The sequence below is a fragment of the Bufo bufo genome, chromosome 2 (genome assembly GCF_905171765.1).
Source record: "Bufo bufo chromosome 2, aBufBuf1.1, whole genome shotgun sequence".
Lineage (NCBI taxonomy): Eukaryota > Metazoa > Chordata > Amphibia > Anura > Bufonidae > Bufo > Bufo bufo.
Window position 1 is genome coordinate 286,654,593 of NC_053390.1, and position 16,836 is coordinate 286,671,428.

The 16,836-nt window shown below is 46.9% G+C and overlaps 1 protein-coding gene across 2 annotated transcripts in view; it reads right to left on the bottom strand.

Annotated features, from left to right (window-relative positions):
• Positions 1-3,699: 3,699 nt before the first annotated feature.
• The window catches only part of TPCN1 (two pore segment channel 1), a 94,360-nt gene continuing 81,223 nt past the window's right edge, over positions 3,700-16,836 (bottom strand). For both annotated transcript variants that reach the window (XM_040416652.1, XM_040416653.1), the window contains exons 21-28: positions 16,712-16,801; positions 15,292-15,407; positions 14,684-14,730; positions 14,482-14,550; positions 14,316-14,400; positions 14,099-14,226; positions 13,151-13,231; positions 3,700-4,335 (exon numbers count right to left, since the gene is read on the bottom strand). In XM_040416652.1, coding sequence (XP_040272586.1) covers positions 4,237-4,335; positions 13,151-13,231; positions 14,099-14,226; positions 14,316-14,400; positions 14,482-14,550; positions 14,684-14,730; positions 15,292-15,407; positions 16,712-16,801 — 715 coding nt within the window. In that variant the 3' untranslated portion in view covers positions 3,700-4,236. The remainder of the gene's footprint in view (positions 4,336-13,150; positions 13,232-14,098; positions 14,227-14,315; positions 14,401-14,481; positions 14,551-14,683; positions 14,731-15,291; positions 15,408-16,711; positions 16,802-16,836) is intronic.

Genomic DNA, 16,836 nt, shown 5'->3' on the forward strand with positions numbered 1-16,836 from the left:
CCCCATTAACTTCTATGGGGCCTGCGTTGCGCGAAAAACGCACAACAGAGCATGCTGCGATTTTCACGCAACGCACAAGTGATGTGTGAAAATCACCGCTCATGTGCACAGCCCCATAGAAGTGAATGGGTCCGGATTTAGTGCGGGTGCATTCCGGTATTTTGAATGCCGGATCCAGCACTAATACATTCCTATGGGGAAAAATGCCGGAGCCGGCATTCAGGCAAATCTTCATTTTTTTTCGCCGGAGATAAAACCGTAGCATGCTACGGTTTTATCTTTTGCCTGATCAGTCAAAATGACTGAACTGAAGACATCCTGATGCATCCTGAACGGATTACTCTCCATTCAGAATGCATGGGGATAAAACTGATCAGTTATTTTCCGGTATAGAGCCCCTGTGACGGAACTCAGTGCCGGAAATGAAAAACGCTAATGTGAAAGTACTTTAAAATATTAAGTTTAAATCCCCCCTTTCCCAATTTTACATATAAAATATATAAACAATAAATAAATAAACATATTACATAGCCTTTTTAGTCACCTTGTCACCCCAAAAAATAGCATAGGACTGTTCTATTATGGGCCGAATGTTTCATAAAATGCGAAATGCACACAGCTTTTTTTGTTGTTTTTTTTTTTTTGCACGGTATTGAGTATCACAATACTTTTTTATGGTGACGAAAGCGAATCAAAATTTTGGTTTCAAAACAACCCTACGCCGATCTGATCGGCGTAGCGTTGTCACGATACCAAAATTTTGATTCAGTTTCGATTTGGCAACTAAAAATTTGATTTGGCTCCTAAATTTTTCAGTTCAGGAGCCAATGGCTACTTGGAATTTTTTTTTAGTCTGGAGCACTGTTCTGTGTGCCCGGCGCCCGCTCCCCTCCCTCCTCTCGGGGGCGGCAGCCTGCGGCTGTCCTGCCTACATGTGTGCCGTGCGGCGCTCAGGCCAAAGGAGGCGTCACTGACTGTCAGTGGGGCCGCGGCGGAGGGAGGCGAGGAGGCGGAGCTGCTCTGTCTGCTATGACCTGTAAAAGCTGCCCCTCCAGGCTGGCAGCAGAAGAACACAGTCACAGAGTAACACTGAGGCACGACTTGTTGGAACTTGGCCGACCCTGCTGGACTCTAGTCTGGACTCTGGAGAAGACACCTTAAGGCAGAGCCAGCTGAGATTGGAGCCAGGACCAGACCGACCCCACTCCAGCCAGACCCCAGTGATATATCAGGTACCGACTTCAACATTGTCCCTCATCATGTCACCCCCCCGATGGTGCAGACTCCAACATTGTCCCCCATTAGGGAGCATAATGGATGGGGGCTGACGGCTGTCATGGGGGGCATGATGGCTGACATGGGAGTAATGATGGATGGGTGCTGACGGCTGACATGGGCATGATGGATGGGGTGCTGACGGCTGACATGGGCATGATGGATGGGGTGCTGACATGGGGGGCTGACGGCTGACATAAGGTCATGATGGCTGACATGGGGGGCATGATGGATGGGGGCTGACGGCTGACATGGACATGATGGATGGAGTGCTGACATGGGGGGCTGATGGCTGACGGCTGACATGGGGTGCTGACGGCTGACATAGGGGCATGACGGCTGACATGGGGGGCATGATGGATGGGGGCTGACAGCTGACATGGGCATGATGGATGGGGTGCTGACGGCTGACATGGGGGGCATGATGGCTGACATGGGGGGCTGATGGCTGACATGGGGGGTAATGATGGATGGGGGCTGACATGGGCATGATGGGGTGCTGATGGCTGACATGGGCATGATAGATGGGGTGCTGACGGCTGACATGGGCATGATGGATGGGGTGCTGACATTGGGTGCTGACGGCTGACATAAGGTCATGATGGCTGACATGGGGGGCATGATGGATGGGGGCTGACGGCTGACATGGACATGATGGATGGAGTGCTGACATGGGGGGCTGATGGCTGACGGCTGACATGGGGTGCTGACGGCTGACATAGGGGCATGACGGCTGACATGGGGGGCATGATGGATGGGGGCTGACAGCTGACATGGGCATGATGGATGGGGTGCTGACGGCTGACATGGGGGGCATGATGGCTGACATGGGGGGCTGATGGCTGACATGGGGGGTAATGATGGATGGGGGCTGACATGGGCATGATGGGGTGCTGACGGCTGACATGGGCATGATGGATGGGGTGCTGACGGCTGACATGGGCATGATGGATGGGGTGCTGACGGCTGACATGGGCATGATGGATGGGGTGCTGACGGCTGACATGGGCATGATAGATGGGGTGCTGACATGGGGGGCTGACGGCTGACATAGGGGCATGACGGCTGACATGGGGGCATGATAGATGGGGGCTGACATGGGCATGATGGATGGGGTGCTGACTGCTGATATAGGGGGCTGATCTGAGGTATGATTAACATTGGGGGTCTGATTGGTGGTCTGACCTGAGGTATAATGGAAAATATTGTTTCTGATTATACTCCTCTAAAACCTATGTGCATCTTATAGGGCGAAAAGTACAGTCCTCAAACCAGATCGAAGATATCAGGACCACACAGAGGAGAAGCCAGCTGCTGCAGACAGAACCAGGACCAGGTGAGCTGCGGGCGGGGCGGTGGGAGAAGGGGGTCACCGAGATGTAGCTTCGCTTGTGTTGCCAAAAAATCCTTGCACAGGCTCTGGTCACGTCCACGTGACAGGGCCGGTGCAAAGAGTCCCACAGTACCCGACCTATGTGGATACTTGCATGCACAATATTCTCAATAAAAACTTATTGAAACTAAAAACAGTGTACCATCCTATGTATTTTCGGTTTTAAAAATGTGGCTCTCAAAATAAATTTCAATCGTGGTTTTGGCGAGATTTGGCTCAGTTGAAAAAAAAGGTTGCCCACCACTGTCCTAGTGGCAACTGGGTATATACCCACAATGTCGTGTCCCCCACTGTCATTCATGAGAAATGTTCGTTTACGTGTTACCTAGCTCTCAATTGTACAAGCTTCCATTTTTATCAATGACTTGATTGATAATGGTAATCCTTGTCTGTGTACAACGCTAGAGCCATCCGCCACTGCAGAGACAGCTGGATAAGATGAGGACATATCGGTCACACTGTTTACATGCAGATCTGGGATTTTGACAGCGAAATAAGAAACTGAATCCTGGTAAGTGTACTTTCAGACTAGCGTTATTCTTTTCCGATATTGAAATCCGGTAAAGGGTCTCAATAACGGGAAAAAAACGCATCAGTTTTGTCCTAAAGCAATCCGTTCAGTATACATCAGGATGTCTTCCGTTCCGTCCCTTGTACAGTATTTGTACGCTAGCCAAAATCCTGGAACACTTCCGCACTTGCCGTATCCGGCATTAATTTCCATAGAGATGTATTAATGCTGGATCCGGTACCAAGTGTTCTGGAAATTGCCGCGTTGCTGGATCCGTTTTTTTTCGGTCTGCGCATGCGCTGGGACATAGGAGGAGCTATTTTTGCTTTTGATCTTTGAAAAAAATTAAATACCGGATCCGTTATTCCGGATGATACCAGATGAGACGGATCCAGTATATTTGCACATTGTTTGCCGGAACTGCCTGCCGGATCCGAACAACGCTAGTGTGAAAGTACCCTAAGAGTGCAAAAATGATATTCTTTATTAGCAAAAAACAACAAAACTTTTTATTTTTTTTTAAAAAGGAATTTATTAATATGTTACAAATATAGGCATCTGTATATAGATGTGCATCTTCTTCACTGCTGGAGAGAGAACTAATGAATGGAAGGTTGGGGAGGTGGCCAGCACAGGAACACTTAAAATGAGGTCTGATTGTCTGTAGTGGGTGAATGCCCTTCATAATCACTAGGGAACATCTATAGAAAGTGTCCAGTCATCATATAGTTTTATACAAGCAATAAGAAACCCACCCAACATAGTAGATTATGTGCTACAACTTGTATTTCACAGTAACAATGCAGAAAATGAAGTTTAAACCCCATTCAAAACATTAAAACAGCTTATATAAAATAAAATGTTAATATGCCCCGGTAATATACTTCTTGGACATGTTAACAGTACTTCATTGGAGTCTAGAGAAGGCTTCCACTGTAGGTATGTACTGATCACAACCACCTGGAATATTATACTGGTTACTAGCTCTCAGAGCAAAGTTTAAATATTAATACTGACACAATTGCATAGTCATACAAGAAGTAGGTGGTGAATACGTTTAGTTAACAGTACTGGATCGAGGACGCAGGACCCTCTCGGCAGGCTGAAGCTCTACCATCTTCTTCCCCTGTGCCTGAGCGTGCTCCTTGTACCACTCCTGCATTCATCAGAAGAAACACAAGAATGTAGATAAGTTTTTTTTTAATAATAAAAAAATACAATAGAACAAATGGTGCCTATATGCAAGCAAAATATATACAGTTTGAGCCAATATTTGGTAAACATAGAGCTTGAAGTGAAATCTACATTTATTCAACACTGGCTTAATAGTCCGCAAAGGAAAAGCTTTGGAAAATAATTCATCTGTTACTACCTGGAAACTGTCAACATGTCGATGCTGGCAAATCTTATAGGCTTATTATAAAAGTGTATTTAGTAGTTTTAGGTAACTCTGGTGTTCCTGCTGTAAATGGCGGCCAAAGAGAGATAGAGATTTTTTTCAATTCACCTTTATTTAAAATTTTCAATAGCTTTTCCTTTACGTCTTTCAGTTTCATGGCATCTACAGACTATTGCTTTCTGCCTCACATTGAATCAGTCAGTTAGCTGCTCTGACGACTCCATGTGTAGTCATATAAACTCCTAAAAGTGTATGAATACTCATACAGTGAGGAACAAAAGTATTTGAACACCCTGCGATTTTGCAAGAGACAGAATAAAATAAAAAATTTCAGGAAATCACATTGTATGATTTGTAAAGAATTTATTTGTCTTGCACTGCTGAACATAAGTATTTGAACACCTGAGAAAATCAGTCTTAATATTTGGTACAGAAGCGTTTGTTTGCAATTACAGAGATCAAATGTTTCCTGTAGTTCTTGACCAGGTTTGCACACACTGCGACAGGGATTTTGGCCCACTCCTCCACACAAATCTCCTCTAGATCTGTAAGGTTTCGGGACTGTCGCTGAGCAACACGGAGTTTCAGCTCCCTCCAAAGATGTTTTATTGGATTTAGGTCTGGAGATTGGCTAGGCCACTCCAGAACCTGGATATGCTTCTTACGGAGCCACTCCTTGGTTATCCTGGATGTGTGCTTCGGGTTGTTGTCATGTTGGAAGTCCCAGCCATGACCCATCTTCAATGCTCTGACTGAGGGAAGGAGGTTGTTGCTCAAAATCTCACAATAAATGGCCCCATTCATCCTCTCCTTAAAGGGAACCTGTCATCAACTTTATGCAGACCTTACTGAGGGCAGCATAAATTAGTGACAGAAATGCTGATGTCAGCGGTGTGTCACTCAAGAGCTAAAAGTGGTTGCCGAGAACCAACATTACAATCATTGCAGCCCAGGCCTTGAAAAGAGTCAAATCTACCTGAGAAGAGTCCTGGTTATTCATTAGCCCCTGCTCTCTCACCCATCTGCTGATAATTGGCAGTTCTCTCCTAGAGAGAAAGGGAGAAAACTAGGTATTAGATTGTCAGTCATCAGCAGGAATTCATGAATAACTATGACTCTTCTCAGGTGCCCGTGACTCTTTTTCAGGCCTAGTCTGCAATGATTGTAATGTTGGTTCTCAGCAACCACTTACTTTTAACTTATAAATGACAGACCTCTGAAAGCAACTCGCCTGTCTCTACTTTATTCTGCTGTTAGTATGGGCAGCAAAAAGTTGATGACAGGTTCCCTTTAATACGTTGCAGTCGTCCTGTCCCATTTGCAGAAAAGCACCCCCAAAGCATGATGTTACCACCCCCATGCTTCACAGTAGGGATGGTGTTTTTGGGATGCAACTCATCCTTCTTTTTCCTCCAAACACGACGAGTGAAGTTTAGACCAAAAAGTTCTACTTTGGTCTCATCTGACCACGTGACTGTCATGGTCTTACCTGCTTGCTGCTCTCCTTCGTTTGACATGTGCTGGCGGCCATCTTGGTTTCTGGGTTTCTTGTAGCCTTCCACCCTGCGGCTCCTCCTTCCCCTGGGAGGAGCTGGATGCCTAGCTCATATATATAGGAGGTCTGTGGCTTCAGTTCCTTGCTTGGTCCTCTTGTGTTCACATGCTTCTAAGACTGCTGCTGCTTCTGGTTCCTGATCCTGGCTTCGTCTGACTACCCTGCTGGTTCCTGATCCTGGCTACGTCTGACTACCCTGCTGGTTCCTGATCCTGGCTTCGTCTGACTACCCTCCTGGTTCCTGACCTCTGGCTTCGCAAAGACTCTGCTCGGTTTCACCATCCGTTTGGACTTTTGCTTTACAGCTTTATTTTCAATAAAGCCTTCTTATTTTCACTTATCTCTTGTTGTACGTCTGGTTCATGGTTCCGTGACATTAGGACCAAGCCATGAATTCTGACGGTACAGGGCCATCCTCGCTACCCACGCTGGTTGCCAGACTTGATCAGCAGGATCACCTGTTGGGTCGGTTCGCTGTGGCATTGCAAACCCTGCTTGAACGCACGGCTCATTTCGCTCCCGTTGCCGATAGGTCGGTTGTCGCTCCTGGGCTCGCTCCTACTGCCGCTCCGGTTGTTGCGCCAGAGTCTACCCCGACACCTGTTGTTGCGCCTGCGGTGTTTCGGGGTATGACCGGTTCTGCCCCTCTTCCACAGCGCTTTGGGGGAGAGCCAACTCAGTGCCGAGGTTTCCTTAACCAGGTGGGCATTTATTTCGAGTTGCTGCCACATGCCTTTCCTACTGAGAGATCAAAGGTGGGCTTCTTGATCTCGCTGCTCTCGGACAAGGCCTTGGCCTGGGCCAGCCCTTTATGGGAGAACAACAATCCGGTGGTTGCCGAGTTTTCCGGTTTTGTTGCTTCTCTTCGGAAGGTATTAGATGTGCCGGCTCGTGCTGCCTCTGCTGCGAAGCTCCTTATGTCCATCAGACAGGGTTCACGATCCGTAGCTGAATACGCCATTGAGTTTCGTACCCTGGCAGCAGAGGTGGGCTGGAATAATGAGGCTCTGGTCGCTGCTTTCTCTCATGGTCTCTCGGATGCCTTGAAGGATGAGGTTGCAGCTAAGGACCTACCAGTTGAGCTCGAGTCTCTTATTTCTTTCCTGATTTTGATTGACACCAGACTCAGGGAGAGACCTTCCTTTAAGGAGAACCTGCGGAGGTCTTCTAACAGATTGGTGCCTACGTTTGCTGTCCCACCCGTGCCTCCCTCTCCTCCCACGCCTCCTGGGGATGACTTGTCTGGGGGTGAACCCATGCAGCTGGGGTTTGCTCGCCTGTCCGAGGGGGAGAGGGCACTCCGGAGACGCGAGGGCCGATGCATGTACTGTGGTCTCGGTGGGCATTTTCGGTTGGCATGTCCGAACCGTCCGGGAAACGCTCGTACCCTGAGATCCTGTCGGGGGCAGATCTTGGGTGGAGTCTCCTCGTCCCCGGTTTCCCGTGTTGACAAACCACTGATCACTGTTGTCCTCTCCTGGGTCGGGGGCTCGGTGACGACCCAGGCGTTGGTGGACTCTGGTGCTGGTGGTTTGTTCATTGATAGTGTGTTCGCTGCCGCCAATTCCATTCCTCTGCAGGCTCGAGGTTCCCCACTGGCTCTTGAGGCGATAGACGGCAGACCCCTTCTGCCGCCACACGTGACTCATGAGACCCTTCCAGTGGGGATAGCCATTGGTGCCGTTCACAGAGAGTCGGTCTGCCTCCAGGTTATTTTGTCTCCACACTACTCGGTGGTCTTGGGGTACCCCTGGCTCCAGAAGCATAATCCGACTTTCGATTGGAGATCGGTCGAGATCCTCTCGTGGTCACCGCAGTGTGGGGCTAGTTGCATCCATGGGTCTGTCAAGTTGCTGTGTACTTCCTCGGACTCTCTGTTGCCTCCTGAATACCGGGATGTATTCGATAAGGTGCGCGCGGTTGCCCTACCTCCGCACCGCCCATACGATTGTGCCATAGAGTTACAAGCTGGTGCCGTTCCTCCTCGTGGCAAAGTCTATCCACTGTCGGTAGCGGAGAATGAGGCCATGGAGGAGTACGTGAGGGAGGCGCTTTCACGCGGACACATTCGCAAATCTTCGTCCCCGGCAGGGGCTGGATTTTTCTTTGTGAAAAAGAAGGGCGGTGAGTTGAGGCCTTGCATCGATTACAGGGGTCTCAATCGCATCACGATCAAGAACGCTTACCCGATACCCTTGATTTCCGAGCTGTTCGATCGCCTTAAAGGGGCCGCGGTCTTTACCAAACTCGACCTGAGGGCGGCATATAACCTGGTAAGGATCAAGGCAGGTGATGAGTGGAAGACCGCGTTTAACACCAGGACCGGTCATTACGAATCCTTGGTTATGCCCTTTGGGTTGTGCAATGCGCCCGCAGTCTTTCAGGAATTCATCAACGATGTTTTCCGTGACCTGTTGCAGCAGTGTGTGGTAGTCTATTTGGATGACATCTTGGTATATTCTGAATCCATGGAGGCCCACATTCTGGATGTCAGACGAGTGTTGCAACGGTTACGAGAGAACAAGCTGTTCGGTAAGCTTGAGAAATGCGAATTTCACCGATCCCAGGTAACCTTCTTAGGTTACATCATTTCCGCTGAGGGGTTCTCCATGGATCCTGAGAAGGTTTCGGCTGTCTTACAGTGGCCCCAGCCCAGTGGTCTTCGTTCCCTGCAGCGCTTTTTGGGCTTCGCCAATTATTATCGGAAGTTCATCAGGGACTTTTCCATGCTGGCCAAGCCTCTCACGGATCTGACCAGGAAGGGCAGTAATTCCCAGGTCTGGCCGCTCGAGGCCATCCGAGCTTTTGAGGCCCTAAAGTCCGCCTTTGTGTCGGCTCCGATTCTGTCGCATCCCAACCCTGGGTTGCCCTTTGTCCTCGAGGTGGACGCGTCTGAGACGGGAGTAGGCGCCCTTCTGTCTCAGCGTAGAACACCAGAGGGTCCTCTGCTTCCTTGTGGGTTTTACTCCCGGAAACTGTCTTCCGCGGAGTGCAACTATCAGATTGGTGACAGGGAGTTATTGGCCATCGTGCAGGCCCTTAAAGAATGGAGGCACTTGCTCGAGGGTTCGGTGGTTCCGGTTCTCATCCTGACGGACCACAAGAATCTGACCTACCTTTCTGAGGCCAAGAGATTGACACCACGTCAGGCCAGATGGGCTCTGTTCTTGTCACGTTTTAATTACGTGGTCTCCTACCTACCCGGTTCCAAGAACATCAGGGCGGATGCCTTATCACGGCAGTACTCCGAGCTGTCCAGGGAGGAGTCGATTCCGACTTCGGTCATACCTCCGAATCAGATCCTGGCCGCCATTCGCACCAGCCTGACCTCTCCCCTGGGTGAGCAGATTTTGGCGGCTCAATCTGGTGCTCCCTCTGGGAGACCCAACGGCAGATGTTTTGTGCCTGAGGAGTTGCGCACTCGGTTGTTGCGAACCTACCATAACTCCAAGACCGCGGGGCATCCTGGAAAGAATCAGCTGTCCTGGGCTGTTTCACGTCTGTTCTGGTGGCCTTCCCTACGTTCCGACATCGCCGCATATGTAGCGGCATGCTCCGTTTGTGCCCAGAGTAAGTCCCCTCGGCACCTTCCGTTGGGCCTTCTGCAACCCATAGCCACCGGGGAGCGCCCATGGTCACACCTGGGGATGGATTTCATTGTGGACCTCCCTGCATCCCGAGGCCATACGGTCATTCTCATGATTGTGGATCGGTTTTCCAAAATGTGCCACTGTGTTCCTCTCAAGAAGTTACCCTCTGCACAAGAGTTGGCCACGATTTTTGCCAGGGAGGTCTTCCGGTTGCACGGTTTGCCTAAGGAGATTGTGTCGGATCGGGGGAGTCAGTTTGTGTCCAGGTTCTGGCGCGCCTTTTGCTCCCAGTTGGGGATTCATCTCTCCTTCTCCTCGGCCTACCACCCTCAGTCCAATGGGGCCGCAGAACGATCCAATCAGGCCTTGGAGCAATTCCTTCGTTGCTATGTCTCCGATCACCAAGACAATTGGGTTGACCTCCTGCCTTGGGCTGAGTTTGCCAGGAACACGGCGGTGAACTCTTCCTCTGGGACGTCTCCCTTCATGGCCAATTATGGGTTCCAACCTGCCGTGTTACCGGAGGTATTCTCTCCCCAGGATATTCCGGCTGTGGAGGATCACCTTTCCGTCCTACGTGCTTCTTGGGTACAGATCCAGAAGTCCCTTGAGGTCTCTGCGCAGCGCCAGAGACTCCAGGCTGATCGCAGACGAGCGCCTGCTCCTTCCTACCAGGTCGGAGACCGTGTATGGTTGTCCACCCGCAACCTCAACCTTCGAGTGCCCACTCCCAAGCTGGCGCCTCGCTTTGTTGGTCCCTTCCGAGTGCTTCGCAGGGTAAAACCGGTAGCCTATGCCCTTGCGCTTCCTCCTGGCATGCGGATCTCCAACGTGTTTCATGTCTCCCTGTTGAAGCCACTGGTGTGTAATCGTTTCACTTCCTCGGTTCCTCGGCCTCGTCCGGTCCAAGTGGGCAATCGGGAGGAATATGAGGTGAGCAATATCCTGGACTCACGCCTGGTCCGCGGTCGGTTGCAGTTTTTGGTCCATTGGCGTGGTTATGGTCCAGAGGAGCGTTCCTGGGTTCCCTCCGCAGATGTCCATGCTCCTGCCTTGCTCCGAGCCTTCCACGCACGATTCCCTCAGAAACCGTTTTGTGCTCCGCGGAGGAGGGGCCCTTGAGGGGGAGGTACTGTCATGGTCTTACCTGCTTGCTGCTCTCCTTCGTTTGACATGTGCTGGCGGCCATCTTGGTTTCTGGGTTTCTTGTAGCCTTCCACCCTGCGGCTCCTCCTTCCCCTGGGAGGAGCTGGATGCCTAGCTCATATATATAGGAGGTCTGTGGCTTCAGTTCCTTGCTTGGTCCTCTTGTGTTCACATGCTTCTAAGACTGCTGCTGCTTCTGGTTCCTGATCCTGGCTTCGTCTGACTACCCTGCTGGTTCCTGATCCTGGCTTTGTCTGACTACCCTGCTGGTTCCTGATCCTGGCTTCGTCTGACTACCCTGCTGGTTCCTGATCCTGGCTTCGTCTGACTACCCTCCTGGTTCCTGACCTCTGGCTTCGCAAAGACTCTGCTCGGTTTCACCATCCGTTTGGACTTTTGCTTTACAGCTTTATTTTCAATAAAGCCTTCTTATTTTCACTTATCTCTTGTTGTACGTCTGGTTCATGGTTCCGTGACAGTGACTTTCTCCCATGCCTCCTCTGGATCATCAAGATGGTCTTTGGCAAACTTCAGACGGGCCTGGACCTGTGATGACTTGAGCAGGGGAATCTTCGTGCAATGTGTGATTTGAAACCATGACGGCGTGGTGTTCTACCGACAGTGACCTTTGAAACTGTGGTCCCAGCTCTCTTCATGTCATTGACCATCTCCTCCCTTGTAGTTCTGGGCTTATTCCTCACCTTTCTTATCATCAGTGATCAACCTCGAGGTGAGATCTTGCATGGAGCCCCAGCCCGAGGGAGACTGACAGTCATCTTTAGCCTCTTCCATTTTCTAACAATTGCTCCAACAGTTGATCTATTTTCATCAATTTTGTCTCTGGTGTCTTTTGGCAGCTCTTTGGTCTTGCCCATGGTAGTAGTTGGCGTTTGACTGACTGTGGGGTGGACAGGTTTCTTTAAAGAACTCAGACAGGTGCTACTAAGTTAGATTAATGAGTGGAGTAGAGGTCGACTTTTTAAAGGCACGGTGACAGGTCTTTGAGAGCCAGAATTCTTGCTGTTTCTCAGGTGTTCAAATACTTATGTTCAGCAGTGCAAGACAAATACATTCTTTAAAAATCATACAATGTGATTTCCTGATTTTTTTTTTTTTTATTCTGTCTCTGAGTGGGAATGCACCTACAATGTGAATTTCAGACCCCTCCATGATTTCTAAGTGGGAGAACTTGCAAAATCGTTCAAATACTTTTTTTGCTCACTGTAGCTAAATCTATCAGTTTGATAAGAATTTTGGTAAAATCAGTCAGGAGGAGATAGGGCTAGAGATTAAGCTGTAAGAGCAGCTCCCTGACTGATACAAACAGCAATAGTCTGTAGAGATACTGAAACTAAATGCTGAAAAACTGCTGAATTTTTTTTTAAATACAGACCAATTAAAAAAAAAAAAAAAAGTTTAGTCCAAAATGAGTGAAATGTAATGGTAAATAAAATTGTCCCAAAGGTGTCTATAGCCTTTAAGGCAGCCTACCTAGAGGCTACATTTATGCCAAAATAATAACTTGGGCAAATGAGGCCATACGATCAACATCAGAAGCCTATCTGTGACTGCAAGCAGTTGGATCAGAAATCTTGCATCCCGGTCATTTAACCCCTTCTTTAGATGCTGTGATTAATACAGACTACGCTGCAATTGCGGAGTGCTAATTGTTTACCAACCAGTGCTTATCGCCTGGGGCTTAATGGGCCATATTTTCATGAAAATTACTTTATTGTCTACAAGAACAAAAAAGGAATTATATATATACACACACACTAAATTCAGTAAAGAAAAACTATATAACTGCTGCATTCACCCATACAACGACTGGGTTGAAGCCACTGGCTGTGCAGTAATGCTTTTCTTCTTACTTGAATATATATTCATACTGTATATGATTATAACGTAAAGGGTCATTGAGTTTTTAAAAACCTTTTGATAATGTCATAGAGACATATTAAATGTTTTGATCATTGGGGGTCTGATCGCTAGAGAAGCTCTTGCATATCGCGCTCTCTCTCCTCAGTGCAGGATATGTATCAGTTCTTGCACGGAGTGAGGGTGAGATATATGAGCGCTTCTCTCTCCTCATTCTACTGATCAGTGGACGTCTCAGTACTCAGACCCTCACCGGTCAAAATTTTTGCAATATCTCTGACAATTATTTTTTTTTAAAACTCAGGGGCCCTTTAAGGTGAGATTTAGCGTCCAGACTATTATAAAGCTTCTTTTAGATAAAACATGTAACATTAAGCAATTATAGAACCAATTCCTGCCTCACCTGGATTTCTTCTTCATACATCTTCATGCTAAGGTCACTCTTTGTCTGAGATCTTCTTCCCACAAACAGCACAGAAGCAGCCTGAACCCAAATGATTGAAGAGAAAGATGGTGGGAGGATTGCATTCAACACTGACAAGGAAGCTCAGAATGATGCGACAGGCAGCTAATTCAACAACATTCTGGTAGCTCTGATACCTGACTGCAGAAATATGCAAAATAGCATGAAACCACACAGGGTCCCTCATTACTGAGAGCTATGTTTTAGGCTACTTTCACACAAGAGTTTCTATTTTCCGGTATTGAGATCCGTCATAGGGACTCAATACCAGAAAAAAAAACAAAAAAAAACGCTTCCGTTTTGTCCCCATTCAGTGTCAATGGGGACAAAACTGAACTGAACAGAACGGAATGCTCCAAAATGCATTGCGTTCCGTTTGGTTGCGTTCTCATACCGGAGAGCAAACCGCAGCAGTTTTCTTTCCGTCATGGGATGCAGAGCGAGACGTCATGACCCACAATGCAAGTCAATGGGGACGGATCCGTTTTCTCAGACACAATCTGACACAATAGAAAACGGATCCGTCCTCCATTGACTTTCAATGGAGTTCATGACGGATCTGTCTTGGCTATGTTAAAGATATGTTAAAGATAATACAACCAGATCCGGTCATAATGGATGCAGATGGTTGTATTATCAGTGACTGAAGCATTTTTGCTGAACCCTGCCGGATCCAGCAAAAACGCTGGTGTGAAAGTAGCCTTACTTTAAAATGCGGTAGCATTTATTACTAAGTTTCTTACTATATGCAGAGAGCTAGAGACCTCTCATTCAAGCCAAACCGGGCAGGGATAAACTTGAGAGGAGCTGCCCAGCGGACACTTCTTTCCTTGCCTGGCTGCCGCGTTTCAGCCTGTCAGGATTACAGTTGTCAGTTGCATGACCCACCTGGTTAAACTGCAGGTGAGCAAGCAGTTTTCGCACTTGGTTTTTCTGTTCGCTGTTTTGTGCATGTCTGAGAATCACTGTCAGCTCTTCTCTGCCGACCTCCACCTCCAAGGTGATCCCTTTTTCATCTATATTAATGAACACATGCAAAGTCCCAGTAATGATGGCCGTACATATTAGATTAAATGTCTGTGGAACGAGCCACCTTATCACTTACCTTCCACATCTTTGTTCTTCCTGCAGTAATTCATTCGGAAAACAAAAGCATCCAAAATGCAGGCAATGATAATGGTTATTACAACCTAGGAACATAGGAAGGACGGTGCGGTTAACAACGAGCAGGACAGATAATATAGAAGTATAATCTGACATGCTATACTCACCATGGTGACTATATAGAACACCATGAAGTAAAGTCGGGCCCAGTGTGATGTTTGGGAGGTGACGCCTTCCTATAAAATATGTACATATTGTTCCCTATTTGAAAATGGACATGGCAGTGCAGATAACAATGTATAGACAAAATGCTCATTGCCTTCCCGATTGTCAAATACATTAATGTTGCAATCTGGGTGAATCACTTACCATGATGATGTACCAATTGTTCACCACTGTTAGCTCAAATAGAGTCACTGTAAATAAAAAAAAATAAAAACCACCATTAAAGGGGTTATCCAATCCCTATAATGACCCCCAGAATGCCTGAGCCCCTCCTGTATAGCATACTTACCTGCTCTCCGGCACCCGCATCCCTCCAGATCCCTGAACGGCCGCAGCTGCATCTCCCTCTCGAGCGGATCGAAACATCTGGCGTCGCCTGATATTTTGATTCGCGGGACAGCTGCCATGCAGCAATCTGGAGGGACGCAGGTAAGTATGCTCTACAGAAAGGGCCTGGGCATCCAGTGGGTCATTATAGGGATTGGATAATCTCTAGGGACTGGATAACCCCTTTAAATTAAGGATTTAGGAGAAAAAAATATTATAACTTGTATCCAGTATGTATTACTTACATACTAAATTAGAAAAATGTATAGGATTTCAAAGAGAATACATCTGTGCAGGCATTGGCAGCTGGAACTCCTTGCTCATATAGGAGAACTCCTTTAACTATGAGGCTGCAAGTGTTGTTAAAGGTGATTTCAAAGCCAAGTAAAACTAGAAAACTGTACTTTCACTCTCCTTCTTCTTACCAAAGCTGATGAGGATATTGTCAAAGTTGTTCAGGTAGTAGTAGCCTTCTTCTACCCTTGTTTGGTTGCCCACAGTCTGGTTCAGCAGACGATAAGACTCTGCCACCATACTATTACTAAAGGGAAGAAATCATAGTTATACATGGATGATAACTCAAGATCTCATTCATAACAGCTAATATGGAACAAATACTTTTGGGCTGACAGCTGTCATAAACCCTTCATACTGTGCCTTTGAAGGTGCAGTTGGGTAGCAGTATTGACAGGAGGGATTACCTTCTGATACCTTATGCTGAACAGAATTACAGCAGAAACAATCATGACCGACGCTGTGATCAGGAGATAAATAAAATATATAATCATCTATATTTTTATTACTCATATGAACTTCAACCATTGGTGGTGAGGTGCAATCATCATTATGTTCTGACAGGTGAAGGAAGCCCCATTAGAGAAGCTTTAGACTACATTCACACAACTGTGAAACAAAAACGTCAGTTAAATACAGAAAAACTGTTAGTTAACTGACCTTTTTTTCACCGATACTCTTCTGAGAAATGGATGTTAAAAACGGTCCCCTTCAATTGTATAGGGGCAGTCAGTCATCGAAAACGGACAAGTTAGAACATGTTCTATTTTTGATGTCAGTTATTCACAGGCTGTCAAAAAACTGCCATGTAAATAACCACACAGACTACCATTGTTCTTAAAAGGGAAGTGTGAAGGCCGTTAAAAAATAAAATAAAATCCGTCACACGTCCGGTTTTCACTGTTGTATGAATGTAGCCTTACAGCAGCCCATGTATTTTTTCTTTTTTATACATTTTTTTTCCAATGACTACTTGATGGATCGGTCTGTTTCTGAATGTCCTCACCAGGTGTGCAGCTCCAGGAGTGAGCAGCATGTCCCAGTTGTTCCAATTGCTGTATAAAGGTTGCTCAATTAGCGCCATTTATAAAGTTCAGGAAGCACTCATATGTATATCTAGGTCTATATAAGGACAAACACAAAAATGACACTCCTAGCTCAAAACAAAAGCTTCTAGCCCTACTCCAAATGGCGACCATAACCTATATATCCCATATATAAAAAAGGAACACAAAAAAAAAAGAAGAAAAAAAAAAGTATTTTAGTTGCACCTTGCGCTATAAAAAGTAGAAAACATTTTCCTGGGTATACAAAATTAAAACAAAACACAAATAAAAATGAAAAAAATAAAATAAAATAAAGCACCATAAAGTCAAAGTACCTGAATAACCAAACAGAAGAAAAGTTATTGCTTTCAAACCCACATGTACTAAACAAAATTAATATGTGGCTATGTGGTAATATGAATTACAAGGTTACATTGCATATAATTGCATAATACATATAATCTGGAGAAATGGATGCAGAACACCATCTACCTATACTACTCACTAGCAGCAGTTAGGGAAAAGGACACCAGAGAAAAATTCCATCCCCACAATGGAAAAGGAATAGTAGAAGATAAGCAGTGTAAGTCCCAGGCTGTGAAGACAGAAGAACACTGTTCAGTATTTCAT